General features: G+C 56.1%; 1 protein-coding gene across 1 annotated transcript in view; it reads left to right on the top strand.

The window, feature by feature from the left end:
- Positions 1-461: 461 nt before the first annotated feature.
- The window catches only part of LOC119100177 (zinc finger protein 91), a 73671-nt gene continuing 59671 nt past the window's right edge, over positions 462-14461 (top strand). Inside the window, exon 1 of the mRNA XM_037223287.1 lies at positions 462-715. Coding sequence (XP_037079182.1) covers positions 592-715 — 124 coding nt within the window. The 5' untranslated portion in view covers positions 462-591. The remainder of the gene's footprint in view (positions 716-14461) is intronic.

Here is a 14461-nt window from a genome sequence, read left to right as displayed (position 1 = left end):
GACACGTGTCCGTTTGGCATTTAAATCGAGAAGCATTTGGAGAACGGAATTTGAGGAAGTTGGACAGGTTGCAAGCGGTCTGATTCAAACGCCAAGAACAGATTGTCCATGGGGTGGATTTAAACCGCGCAGGAGTGCGCAGCAGATGGCCGGCCATTAGGGATTTAAACGGCTCGTGCCTTCCCCATGGCTGTCCGCCGCCCACATGTTGCGGTCGGCCGCCCGGCGCCGGCCGCCTGCTCCCTCTGCCCACTCAACCTTCGCCTGCACGTGCGCAATGTGATTGGGTAAGACGGTCACGGCCTCTGGCCGACGCCGACCAATCAGCGCGCGAGCTATCACGGCAATCCGGGCGAATCTCGTCGGCGATTGGCTGAAATCATTGATTGCCGCTCAAGTGGTGGCGGGCTCGCGATTTGGCACGAGGTGATTCTGAAACGGCGGCAAAGTCGAATCCCAACCAAAGCTGGCCAGAAGTGGGGATCTGCGCCGCTCTGATTTGCAAGCTCGGACTGGACTCGGCGGTGGCCAGCGGTGGCGCGCAGTGCGAGCGAGCCGTGGCCGGGCCAGCCGCAGTGTCGCCTCGACGCCATGTCGTCGCCGTCCAGTCCCCCAGGTCGGCGACCTGTTGACCTGCTGTCGGGGCCAGAAGCGGACCGGACTCGCAGCGCCTTCACCGCCGTGGCCCCTCACTTCAGCACCAGTCCCACCAAAGGTAAGCGCACCAAGCTGTCTTAGCGTTCGGTGCGAGTTTCGACATGAATCTTGCCGGCGTACGTGCCGACTGGACCGCGGCGTGGAAGCTGAAGAGCTCCAGTGGGGAAAGTTAAACAGCTGACTGCTAACTTATTGCCGATCCCTCATGTCCGCTGCAAGTGGGACGGTGGTTGAAATACTGCGGGTGCAATAAGCGGAAGAAGCGGTACAAAGTTCCGGCGAACTTAATGGTGTTCCGAAAGCTTATAACTCAGGACATGAACTGGACGCTGCACTGGCTTACGTGAGCAGATCGCGGTTGTGATCCTACTGAGTGATTGTCGATTTCAATGCAACTATCGCTCGTCGCCGTCACAGCACAAACACAAACAAACACACACACACACCACTTTGTGGCCGTGTATTGTGCGCATTCGGGATTCCAAAAGCTTTCGACAGCTTTTGAACCGGCCTTTCAAAGCGAGCCTACCGAAAGAGGAAAACAAGTGAATACATTTGCGGTCGGTCAACTCTTGCTTGCCTGCGTTCATCGCCTTTCTTCCTTTCTGTCTCGTTACCTGAATTTTCCATAGGTTTCTTGCTTGCAACATCGCTGATTGCGTGTGACACCAAAACTAAGAAACATGAGACATTTGCCACTGTCTCGTCATCGTCTAGATAGGTCTATTGATACTCCGCCCCTGTAGAAGCCTTCAATCGCCATTATCGTGCCGTTTCGAAGTGGAAATGCTTGTTGCGTATAAAAGATCTGCATTTCCAGGGAAGAAAAGCATAGCACGCTGCTTGACATTTTTCAGTGTAATAGGTTCAGCCATCCAGCCTTTCAAGCCAGTATGTTCCGTTTCCGACTTATGATATACTTGTATATTTACTATACGCTACATTTCCGGCTTAACTTTTTCAACGATGTTGTTCAATAGCCCTTTCGCTCGAAGAGAACCACCGCTATTTTCTGTTAAATGTGCATGCTAGAAAGTCGTGTCCATTTCCTGTCGGGTTATCACAGAGCGCGTACGTGCCATTAGCATCCCATCACTGACAACAGAATAAAGGTATCCATCATATACACTTTGTGCAGTAAAAGAAATGTGCGAAACAACTGAATGAGTATGGCCATTGGTCTGCAGCGACGACCTTTCTTCGACATTACCAGCGCGAAGCTGTACATCCACTCATGCGCTTGTTCCTTAATTCAAGATTGTATAGCGCAACGGCATGACAAAAAAAAAACGTATGTCGGTGTTTGCGCTTTTCCGACATGCGCACCAAGCGTAGCGACCCAGGCCAAAAGCGTGTTTTTACACTTCTTCAGCGGGCAATACCGATGTGCGATGCACGATATTTGACCCGATGCTTTTTTATGGCGTCGACGACTGGGCAGGCACTAGATAAAAGCTTATATAATCCGACAAATCCGCGTTCATGACCTAGGGTAAAAAATCGGCTTTTGGTACTGTTCCACGTGAAAGGAATTGAAGCTGATGAACAATTTGCAGGCGTAATTTTCCTGGCGCAAACAAAGCACTCAGCTTTCATAGAGCAGCCTTTCATCATCACCATTCCGAACAGCTGACATATTGCCATTTTTCGTTTTGTCTACGGCCGTAACGCTATGGACTTTTAAAGCACTACCATAGTGCAAGTTCGCTATGCCGCACTCGCCTTTTCTAGGTCTTATGTAAGGCGAGAGTTTTGAATAATTATTATAACCAAAACAGAAAGCCCCTGGCAAAAACAAACAAGGCAAGTTAGGCAAGGGATTGTGCTAAAGCTTACTACGCATCAAACTAGAGAGGTGTTTTCGCCAAACCGCTGAGTCTAAGGGAGTTGAGCCTTTAGTTTGTAAGTTTTATAATGGATCCCTTTACCCTTTAAAGCTACGATAGCAGCACCAGCCTGGTAGTCCCAAATTGTGCCGAACCCACCAACAACATTGTGCCGAGTGGTGGGTTCGAGCCCGGTCACCGGTCTGGTGTTTCGTTGTTCCTCGCTTCAGTCGGCGTGAAAGTTTGCCATCCCCCGCCACAGTCGGCGTGAAAGTTTGTCATCCCTCGCTACAGTCAGCGTGGAATTTTGCCATCCCCCGCTGTAGTCAGCGTGAAAGTTTGCCATCCTCCGCTAAAGTCAGCGTGAATATTTGCCGTCCCCCGCCACAGTCGGCGTGAATGTTTGCCATGCCCCACTACAGTCAGCGTGAAAATTTGCTAAGCGCAGTGAAATGTCCGCCGTGCATTTGGACGGACCGCCCTTCTGCACTGGATGCGTAAAGCACAATGTTTTGTATCATCTTAGGGAGGTATACTGATTTCATGATACTGGGTTTTTAGCGAAGTCTTTCCTGCCGTTAAACATATTCGCAGCACAGCACAGATGAGTCAATAACATCACCCAATGATGTGCGTATGATAGGTTAGTAGAAGCAGTTTTCCGTTTCTTGTTTCAACAGCTTCAGAGTTTTTTAATTTTTGCATATATGCTGACCAAAAATGGTGGAATGGATAAACTACAGTATGACATAATTTTGAACGCAAGTTGATAAAATGCTGACTGTTTCGAAGTCTTCTTTTTCAAATCCATATTTTGTTTTTCTGTACTTCAGCAATAGCGAATGTTGTAAAAACTGCTAACGCTGCCTCCATCTAAATGAAACTGTAATTTCGGTACCAATGTGACGAATTTTCAATGCTTGTCTTGATCCAAAACAAAAAAAGGAAGCGGGAAACAGAACGGGCCGTTTTGGCCCGGCCACCAGCAGGCCTTCACTGCCAGCAGGGCCGGGGCGGACAGGCTTACTTCTGAGCCGGTCGATGCGGCTGTCTCGGCCCACACCGCTGCACCGTTCCCACAACACGGGTGTTCGGGGCACGCTAACTCACAACCTCGCTCGGACGCTTCACGTCCGTTTAACCTATGAGAGCATCCGTTTTAAGTTGCTGTCTCTATTTTAAGGATACGCAGTCCTTCGCTCAGATTTAATCATTTCTAACCCCTGAAGCGAATACCGTTTCTCGTGGCATGGGCTTAGTGTGCTTCGATGGACGAACGCAACAGAGGAATTGATAGCAGCATTTTATGGAGCTTGAAAAGCAGTATGCCAACGTGTCCCTCTCGAAAACGAATGAGTAAAGCAAAATTGTTACAGCCCCAGGATTACTCAAAGATGCAAGCATTGACATGTTACTGTTTTCTACTTGTCAGCACCTTAACTATATTTCAATGGGAATTTGAAATTGAGCACCATACCAGGCAGCGGACAGCCTCTGATTCTCAGCGGCTTCGTGTATAATCTCGCACTGCGATCTGCCGTTTAGACCGACAGCCGCACAGCAGACCTCCGAACTCTCGCCGAAGTGTGCAAGCCTTCCACTCTTCTTCCGTGGACTTGAGAACTGACCTCCCCAAGCTCACAGCACACCCCGCGACAGGCGTATCCCCGCCGAGAGCCCGATCGAGAGGCCGCCAGCCGCGGCACGTGCGCCGCATGACCCGCCGACCCTGGCCCGTGGTAGGTCTGCGGCGGGCTACGTCGGCCAACAACCACGTGCCGCAGAGCAAACATGGTCGGTGCCGCCGATTTGAGCACACAGCGGCGCCGGTACGTGCCGGCCGGCTTTCGCGGGGGTCGATAATTTACATGCGCTGGGACGCTGTTTGCCGAGCGGCGGAGGTGGCGGCGGGACGGAACGGCGGCGCGGCCGGCGCCGGGACACAAAGGCCAGGTCGATGGGGATCGGTATCGGCGTCGGCCGCCGCTCCCGCCAAGCGACCGGGCCGGCTGGCGGCACTGTCGGGTGGCCGCCCTCCACTGCCACTCGTCCGGCCTATACTCCGCCGAGTATGCCGGCTGTCTGTCTATCTGTCGGTGTCTGCGTCATTGTCTCGACATGCCGTCGGTCATACCGTCTGTCTGAGCGTCTGTCTGTATCTGTCTGTCCGTGTCTGCCTGTCTCTCTGCCCCTACCCCCACCCCACCCCCATCAATGGCGTCTATCGCTAGCGAATCCGACAGCGCTACAACATTCCCTGTCGTATGCTATTATATCAATCAGGTGCGAGTGAACGCTGACCACGTCGGCCACATTGGAATGCGGAGCGTGAAGTGGCATGCTCGATTCTAGCGAGCGACTCAGTCTGCTGGGCATGTCACAAGGGACTGTTTTAAGATGTCATGAAGTGTTACGGGGCAAGTTTGCAAGGCCCGAGGAGCCAGCTGCACACAGTCTGTAACTCATCTCATCTAATTAGTCGTGACTCATGCCCACTATTTGGAACCACCGCGTGCGATGTTGCATGAATGGTGCTCCTGTTCTGGGGTGGGTTTGGGGGTTTCTCCCCTGGTTTCACAACTGCATCAGAATCGTCTCACTTATTGCGCATGCTGTCCAGTTTCCTGCAAGGTGTGTGGAACATCGTAGATGCCTTGTGCCTAGACAGGCTCTCTTTGGCTCCGCTCCTGGAGGTCAGCATGAAGAATGGGCCCCTGATCACATTCGTTATCGTATTTTCATGGCGACAGGCCAACGGCGGTGGCAAGATATCACTGGTGCCTCAGGCATGACAAAAATGGGAATAAGTACTTTGGCCATGGAGAATAGCCAAACTGAAGAATTCGGTGTTCCCGATTCCGGTGACGTCAGGCCTCGCCCGGCGCACGCTTCGGCACTTCAGCGGAGGGTCAAACCACGCTGCCACACCTTCTGAAAACAGCCTGCCCAGCGCCTGTAAACTTCGGAGAGGGGCCGGCAAAAACTCAACACTGAGGCAGAGCGCATAATTTGAATGCTGCCAATCCGAGTGTCGACGGCCGCGTGTGGCGCGTCATGCGCTGCACGGATGGCGTATGCGCCGCGTGTCCGCGGCACGTGGGGTGTTGTACCTCGTCCCAGCAGCCGCATAGAGCTAAATCCATTGAAAACAAGCGGAACTGAAAGGGTGACGGTCGGGAAATAGCTTGGCATGTGATTGCTCTCCACGATTTTCCCGACGTTCAGAAACTAAACTACCATATACTATACTATGAAGTATTAGCTGCTACATGCTATAATGGAAAGCGGCGCATCTGTATTGTTTGGTGACTGGAAAGCACTTAAGCATCCTTGGCACGTCTATCAGTTCTGCAGTGCCAAAGAGATGCGCGTGGGTCCCTGAGCCCAACTTCGAAGCTTCTGCCAAGAAGCAAGCCAGCGCGTGGAGAGGGTGCCCGCGCCAGCCGGCCGCCAAAGCTGGAGGCGGCTGGGCGCGGCGCGGCGCTGCGGCCTGTTGCGCCCACTTGGCGTGTCGCTGACTCACCCGATCAGCACTAATCACCGGCTCAAGTGGGCTCAACTGCCTTAAATAGACGGCCCGCATGCAAGCACCGTTAGCACTTGATAACTCCAAGGCACCGAAGCCATTCGTCGGCACCCACACCCCATCCGTCCGTCAGCCGTCGGCCGGCTGCGCGGCCGACGCCCCTCTCCGCCCCGCCGGGTGCGAGTGGGGGAGGGGAGGGGTGTTGCCCCCCACGGCGCGCGTGCCGGCCGATCAAATTAACCTGGCTGTCGGCGCGCCGCTGACGGATGATGCCGCGCCGAGACAAACGGCGCGATCGGCGCCATTACGAGAGCGTCACGAGATAGTCCGACGAGCGGCGGCGATGGGACCCGACATCGCATGCGCTCATCTGCCGGCCTGATGACACGATCAAGCGGGCCATTCGCCCAGCGCACGCGGCAATAAGGTCAACTGAGTGCGCCACATCCGCCGCCGGCCGGCCGCCGCGCGCCATTTCCGCCACCGGCGAGTAGCCGGCGCTGGCGCGCGTTGACGGCCTGCATGAGGAGGCGGGCCGCCGCCCGGGTCACGTCAGGTTACGGGCTGACAACCCGGGTCACGTCAGGCCACGGGCCGTCGACCTGGGTCACATAAGGTCGCGGACCGACGACCCTGGTTACGTCAGGCCACGGGCCGGCGACCTGGGTCACGTGAGGTCACGGACCGACGACCCTAGTCACGTCAGGCCACGGACCGGCGACCTGGGTCACGTGAGGTCACGGACCGACGACCTGGGTCACGCCAGATTAGGGACCAACGCCCCGGGTCACGTCAGGCCACGGGCCGTCGACCTGGGTCAAGTCAGGCCACGGGCCGTCGGCTGCCCCGATGTCACCAAAATGGACGCCGGACGCCTAAGAGAGATTGCGTGGTGCCTATTTCACTTGTTAAGCTTGGGCAGCTGTAATTTGCAATATCTGTGGTCATGCGATAAGAATGCTGGGTTACACCGTTGGGCACTGGGAGAGCAGATCGTAAACGTCTATGTCATTGGCACAGCGTGATCAGTGTCTCGCCTGTGGATGCAGTTTTCAGGACAAGGAACAGCTGGAAAATTCTGGTTCATTTAGGGTGGCTCTGTGTTATAAACGGGCCGGGCCGGGCCGGGCGGCATCGCGGCGTGTGAGGAGCAGGTGTGGCGAAATGTGCGCAGCGACGATACAATGGTTGCTACCGTCCACAGCATATCTTAACGTTGTGTTTATCACACCACCCGCGCGTCAGAACGTTGCGCATTAATTTGATCGGACTAAGAATGTGAACTACTTATTCCCACACCTACTTATTGACATGGCTCAATGGCAGACTCGTCTTGAAAGTGTGCTTCACAGAGCGGTTAAGTGAATGAACCATTATAAGGAAAGTTCAAGTGAGTTGTCGCTATTTTAATTCCAGGCATGCAGCACGCTCGAGCTCAATTACGAAATGTTTGCCTGTTATCACCTGTCCAGAACCTTTGCATATTTACCCTCGTAGTTCGTGAGAAACGTAGCATTGCAATTACTGAAGAGCATCGCAATGAATTTCACATATAAAGGTGTCAAAATTTCGGTCACAATGAATAGCCAATATGTGATTTGCTTCAGGAATTTGTAATCGGAGTACAGCGACAAAGGACCTGTCTTTTAGATCGGTGGCAGCTATCAGTGCAACTGAAGCAAGATAGCATCAAGCACACAAGGTTCAATGCTCGATCTCGCAGTGGAAGTACCAAACGTGGACGTAATGGTGAGAGGCAGACAGGTGTCACTTACTACGAGTTGCCAACTTGTGAAATTTTGTCACACTTTTGTTACGATAACCACTCTAATTATTTCGCATCACAAATGAAACCTGTACAGAACCAAGGCGGTGCAAAGCAAATGGGAGAGTTTGAAACATCCGGCAAGGTTTGCCGCGTAGTGGATAAAGCTGCTGCGTAGTGGGCAAAGATGCTGCGTAGTGGGTAAAACTGCCGCGTAGTGGGTAAAACTGCCGCGTAGTGGGTAAAGCTACCGCGTGGTGGGTAAAACTGCCGCGCAGTGGGTAAAGTTGCCGCGTAGTGGGTAAAACTGCCGTGTAATAGGTAAAGCTGCCGTATAGTGGGTAAAGCTTCCGCGTAGTGGGTAAAACTGCCGCGTGGTGGGTAAAGCTGCCGCGCAGTAGGATAATCCACTATCCGGTGCGCTGCTTCAGCCGAATAGTAAATCCGGCTCACCTCCGCTAGTTTTCCTGAATTGCGCGACTGATCTGTTTATTCTGGATCCGCGGCGCCCGCGGCAGTGCACCTAAGTAAACGCAGGAGTTGGAGACGACTCAGACGATACAATGGGGCGCTGCTGGCAGCCCTGGTTTCACATGTGAATAAACAGCGAGATCGATTTTGTTCAGGGCTGATTGTTTTAGGTATCGCAAAGCTGTGACTAGGCTCTGCGCGTCGCCCTGTGCGGGTCCCGAGATAAATGATGCCAGCAAGTTGCAAGGCGGCACACACATCCTCTGCGAAATGTTTACGGACTTTGTGATATGATAAGTAATCCGATCAGGGGCGTAGTCAGGGGTGGGGACAAGGGAGTTTTTTTACCCCGCCGCCCACCCCCACTCCACTCTGTAGCCAAAAGGTTTCCTTTAGATATTTGCGGTTTGTGGGAATGCGGTCCAACGTCGTAGGATTTTTGAGAAAATTCTATTTCCCAGCATCTGAGTAAAATTTCAAAACCTAGTTTCGTATTTTGACCCGACCCTACCTAAAATGTCGTAGCTACGTTGTTCCGTTTCGCAGTGATGCTGCACTCCAACGTTGTTCTTTTTGCGTTGCATGAAAATACTGTCACTGCTGATAAGGCCAGCATAAACTACCGTTTAAAAAAGCATGACCATGTCAAAAGTGAATCTCTGTGTGAAAGACATATGTTTTCCGTACAGGCTGTGTATGTATAAATGGTAACGAGGGTGCCCACCACACATGCAATAATGACCACGTCACCCGTTAACATGAGATACGTTGTGTTGGGATTGATGAGACAGATCTATCATCTTCCTCTACTTAAAAAGGGTCTGGGCGCTTCAATCTCTCGTGATCAGTGCTAACGCTCGTTAAAATCGCTTGCCACTAAAATAGCTCTTGGCATAACGAAGGCCTGCCTCGAGCGAGGCACCGTACACTCATCCACTTCATACCGCGCGGGCGTGCCAGTATAAAGTCGGCGGGCGTCGGCGCCAGAGCTGCCGACCCCCACGGCCTCAGGTGCAGGGCCTCGCGCGCGGAGCCCCGCACACCAGGGCCTCGCACGCGGAGTCTCTCTGATGACATATTAATCAAACGCCATGTCGCCGGCGGCGTCGCTTCGTGCGTCGCGCCGGGCGGGCATTTCACTTCACACACGCTCGTGTGACACTGGGCCTGCCATGCGCGCCGCCGCTGCCGCCGCCTGATGCATGCAAATAGCCGGCTATCGATCGCGGAGATCGGCGCTGGCGGCGGTGGTTATTCTGTCGCGCCGGGAGCCGCCCATGCTGCGGTACGGCATGATTTGCTGCCGGCTGGCGCGTCACAATTTATGACGTCAGTCGAGCGGCGGCCTCCTGGGATGCGGACGGCCGGGCGCTCTCTGTAATTACGCCCCGTCGGGCGCTGCAACAGGTCGCGTGTGCATACCCGGTGCCGATCATTACCGGAGCGGCCGCCGGGCCGCCGGTTAATTCGGCCCGTTTGGCGGCAAAGTGTGATTTGATGCGATAACGGCCGGTCGAGAGCGTCGCGCGTGGCAGCCGGTGGTTAGCCGCCGACCAAAACACGACCGCCATCGACTCGACGCGGCGCCGCCGCGGCCAGAGCCAGAGCCGGCGACGACTGCCGCCGATGGCTTTGTTTGTACTGGGCGGGCCCGGCTGGCTCCATACGTCTTATGATTGCCTCTGGCGGGCGAAGAGCTGTGGGATGCTAAGTGGCGGGGAGGGGGCAGTATAACAGGCACGAGATGAGCACACATTGTAGGGCGTGTGTTGTGCAGCGTGTTGTTCTATGCGCTCCGTTCAAAGTGAAGTAAACAAGGCTTGAGATTGGAACAGACGGAAGAGATGGGATAGGTTGGGGGCGCGCCTGCAAGGCTTTACTGCCGCGCCGCTGCCGAGTCAAAACAGGCAGAGATGCACCAAGAGAGGCTTTAGTCTCTTGACCTCATTTTAAGCCCCTTTGCTCTTGCATTCAAACTTGTGCTCAACTCCAGGCTGAGTCGAATCGTCGCTGCAATTAATCACACGCGGAAGCAAATCAAGCACATTTAGCCGCATGGGCGTGGCGTTTTCGTCGGAAGGCTTGGGCCATGCAAGGCCCGAGCACGTGGCTCTGCCGCCCCCCCCCCCCCTCTCTCTCTCTCTCTCTTTGTAACATTGATAACAGAACAATAAGCTGCGGCTCACCACGGCCTTGATAGGTAGCCATAAGGCATGCTTGCATTTCCGCAGCCGCAAAATATTACAGCGACTGGATTGCTGAACATTCATCGCGCCACTTTAAAAAGTAAGTCGATGTATGTTCATACAGTTTGTAAAAGTATATAAAATAGGTCCTAATGAGGCCAAAGGCGGCTTTGTGTGAGTTGGTTGTTGGCGCACATTGCGTGACCAATCGTTGCGCTGCCGTCCTTCGCTGTCCGTTACATAATTTCACCATCGGTGCGCAGCGCGGACCAGGGAGTGCTGGTGAGTGCTGTTCTTCTGCCACTTTCTGGGCGACTGTTGCTCTTCTGCTTTTTCACGGAGTGTTGTCACTCCTGGGGCATTCATTACCTCGTGACCCCGCCAGCCGTGCTCTGTGCAGGCGCTAACACCTGTAACGGCCAGATGAGAGGCAGGTGATCTCCCCTTCAGCGGCTCCCCATCCCCGCGCTCCACCGCCCCGTTGCGGCGTTATTATAATGTGAATGAGCACGGTGTGAGGGGGGCCCGGACCGTGTGTCGGATGGTCCAGATGCCCCTGCAGGCCTGAAATTGGACCGTAATGAGCGGAGGGGTGTCTAGCGAGGGTCCCCAGCACGTGCATACGGCACCATTTTTTCTCAGCAGGGCTCATGAATCTGCTCGTGGCGGCCAGGCATTGTTACGTATTGTCCGCCAGTGTCGCGTTCTAATAGCCGTCATCATTTAGCTCCGCCTCGGCTACGCCCAGCGCGACGCACGGCAGGCTCCGCGCGGGGCTCAGCAAACGCCCGGCACGAGTGAGAGACGGGCATCGGATCGATCGGTGACCATGCAGCCACGTTGCGTGCGATAACAAAATCGCGGCGTCACTCCACATAGATATGCTAACGTCGATGGACGCGCGCGTTTGGCCTGTCACTTTGGCTTAGCTCTAGATGTCAAAAGGTCGACCCAGTGCCAGGCCTGTTGCCTTTTCGCCGGACATCTGCATGAGTTCGTGGCGACGCCCCCCCCCCCCCCCTCCCCCTATCACGCTGTTGAAGGTGTGACTACCAGCGTAACTCGCGGCTTGACATTTCAAGTGTCCGGAGGGCCATTGCGGTCTCACAAATTAATTGCGAGTTCATTTGCAAACGGTCCGTCTTGAAGTGGGGACATACATCAGCGCTGAGGTCGACAGCCACCCGGCGTCGCCACGGTCGGCCCACCGCTGCATATTCATTACCGCGGGCATTTCCATTTGAAGCGAGCTAACAATGCCAATACAATTACTCGGCTGCAGCCGGGCCAGGTGACCGGCAACGTCCGAGCGTCTTCCGCCGATAGCCGGCCACCAACAGTCAGTCAGCAATAGTCGGCCAACAACAGTCAGCCACCAATAGTCAGCCACCAACAATCAGCCACGAACAGGCAGTTACGCGAATAACAAACTGCAAGCTGTGCTTCTTTATGCAGATAACAGGACGTGTTTGCATTTGGCGTGTGGTCGTTTATGAAATTAGAAAGCTTCTACTACAATTGGCCCAGATTTACTAAATGTGATACAACTTTTGTGGCGCCTACAGTTATGAAAGCGAGAATGTGAACGATGGCATGGAGCGTGCTGGTTCCACAGTGGCGTGAGCTGCAGTTTTGCCGCGTGGCATTGGCATGTCGGCCGCGACGGTAGCCTGCACCAATCTGGTCGGCCAGCGCGGCGGCCAGGCGGCCAGCGCGACGGTCAGTTGGCCAGCGCGGCGGCCAGCCGGCCAGCGTGGCGGCCAATCGGCCAGCGCGGCGGCGGGCCGGTCCTGCGCGGCAACGAGCCGGTCCGGCGTGGCGGCGGGCCGGTCCGGCGCGGCGGCGGACCGGCCCGGCGCGTGCCGACCGGCGGCCGTATCTGCCAGCCCTGTCTTATCACGGCCGGATCATGATGCTGATCGGAGCGGCCGCGGCCGGGCCCCTCTCCCACGAGGTCACACCGCCAGCTGCCGGGCCTCGGCGCCCCGGGTCAGCCCGGTGCCCCACTCTCTCTCCCCGGCACCGAGGAGGTTCGTGACCTGCCGGCCGTCTGGGGATGGCTGCCGACGTGTCACCACGCTGGGCCGGCGGCGGCTGTCCCTTTTCTGCCTGATGTCGAGATCGTTTGGTGTTGCCGAAGCCCCCGGTACCAGGTCCTCACATCGCCTATGAGCTGAAACGTGATGGCATACTCGCGTCTGCCTCATTCCAGTAGGTGAGCGTGACATGGCAAGCTCCCTCCCTAGGGAAAAGCACGGACTTGGAAATCATGCGCTCAGTTCCACCTTCCCTGGGATCTCTTTCCTTCCAGGCCGTCCAGTATTGGTGGCTGCGTTCGGCCGCGTGCGGTAGCCGGGCTCAGTGCTGCCGTCGTGCCCTGGGCGCGGACCGTTGGACCCCGCAGTCGGTCCCCGGCGTCAGCTGGGCACCGGCTCCAATCACGGCACGTGCCAACGTCCGCCGGCCGCCGGTCAGCTGGCGCCGGCGGGCCCCACCGACCCCTGACTGAGATTCATGGTCCGTTCACCTCCGTCGTTATGGGCCGAACGAGGTCGATTTCAAATTTGTCCTGGCGAGATCGATTCGGCTCAAGATCGTTGGTTCAACTTAGAGATGTTCGGCTCCGTCACAGTGAAAAGATGCGTTTCAGCAATGAACGAGCTACGCTTATTTGGAGCAAGTTTTCGGATTACTAGTGGAGGAATCCCGGTCGTTGCTCTCGTGTAACCATCCGAAATGCCGCATGTCCGAATGCCTTGTAAGCATCTGATCAGGCCAAGACCCATGGTTTTTCTCAAGCGACCGACAGTGCAGCTGAGACCTGGTCACCGACGCGTCTAAAAATCCGGCACGTCGGTCTCCCACAGCTGACTGCATGCCGGTGGGTTAGCCGTGAACGGTTTTCTGCGGAGACCACGACGGTCCGTACTGCTTCGTATGTGACGGGCAGCGGCCGCCAGCGCCCGATGGCCGCCACCTTCCGAGGCTCATTACGCGCTGTTACACCTGGCGCGGCCCGCCTGCGCCCGCGTCCGTGCAGTCGAGTGTAACCTATCTCAACGCGCGGCCGCGCCATGGGCGCCGTAAGGGTCAGTTTGGCGGCCGGTAGGGCGGCCGGCGCGGCGCGTGTCGCCCTTCCCGGCTGAGTCATCTGGCCGGCGGCGAGGACGCCGCCGCGCCGTTTCACCTGCGGCGGTCACGGCGCGGACGGTGGCGTCCCCGGCCGAGACGGCCGACAGGACGCGTGCGGTGCCGCCCGGCCGCCAGCCGCTGTATGGATTTGCGTGAATAATTGACGGTGGTCCTCTGGGACTGGAGCGCCGGGCGCCTATCTGCAGATCAGCGGCCTGTATTGGCGGGGTGTGACGCGCGCTACCCTGCCAGCCGGGGACGGCCCGGATAGCGTCGCCGGCCGCCGGGGCTGGGCCCACCAGCGGCCTGTATTGGCTAGGTGTAACGCGCGGTGCCCTGCCAGCCAAGGACGGCCCGGGTAGCTCAACTTTGACGTGGGCGTACAAAGCCGAGGTTCGACCATCCATGACGCGTACACTCACGCCGGAGGCGCAAGTTCAAGTGTATTTTCGCGTGCTCGTAAACCAGAGGTGGGCCCGCGGTGCCGGTGGACAGGCTCACGCAGCGCACCTGAGGTGAGGCCATGCCGGATCGAAATCCCGACCGGACTTGGCGGCCAACACGTGGGCTCGCGATGCGTGCATTTTGGTATCAGGCTCACAGGTGAGGAGGGCGAAATTGATTTAGTAGCCAGGTTTAAGCCCGGTTTGATTTAGGATTTGCCACGTTGTTGGATCACAAAAATGTCCCACACAGACAACGAGCTGGCATTTTTCATATAGGTATTAACATTTGATTTAAGCTACCGGGCGTAACAGAGGAAGCGGGCACGCAGTCGCCATACGGCGACCACGCCAGCTCCGCGTTGCTGAGTGAGTGCGGTATCTGGGGCCGTGTCCGTGGTGTGGCGAGCGGCCGGCGGGCCGGCGGGGCGGCGGGGCGGCGGGGCGGCGCTACG

This window comes from Pollicipes pollicipes, unplaced genomic scaffold (genome assembly GCF_011947565.3).
Source record: "Pollicipes pollicipes isolate AB1234 unplaced genomic scaffold, Ppol_2.1 Scaffold_4881;HRSCAF=5763_pilon_pilon_pilon, whole genome shotgun sequence".
Taxonomy (NCBI): Eukaryota; Metazoa; Arthropoda; class Thecostraca; order Pollicipedomorpha; family Pollicipedidae; genus Pollicipes; species Pollicipes pollicipes.
Note: the sequence above shows the minus strand (reverse complement) of the source record. Positions and strands in the feature narration are given on the sequence as shown.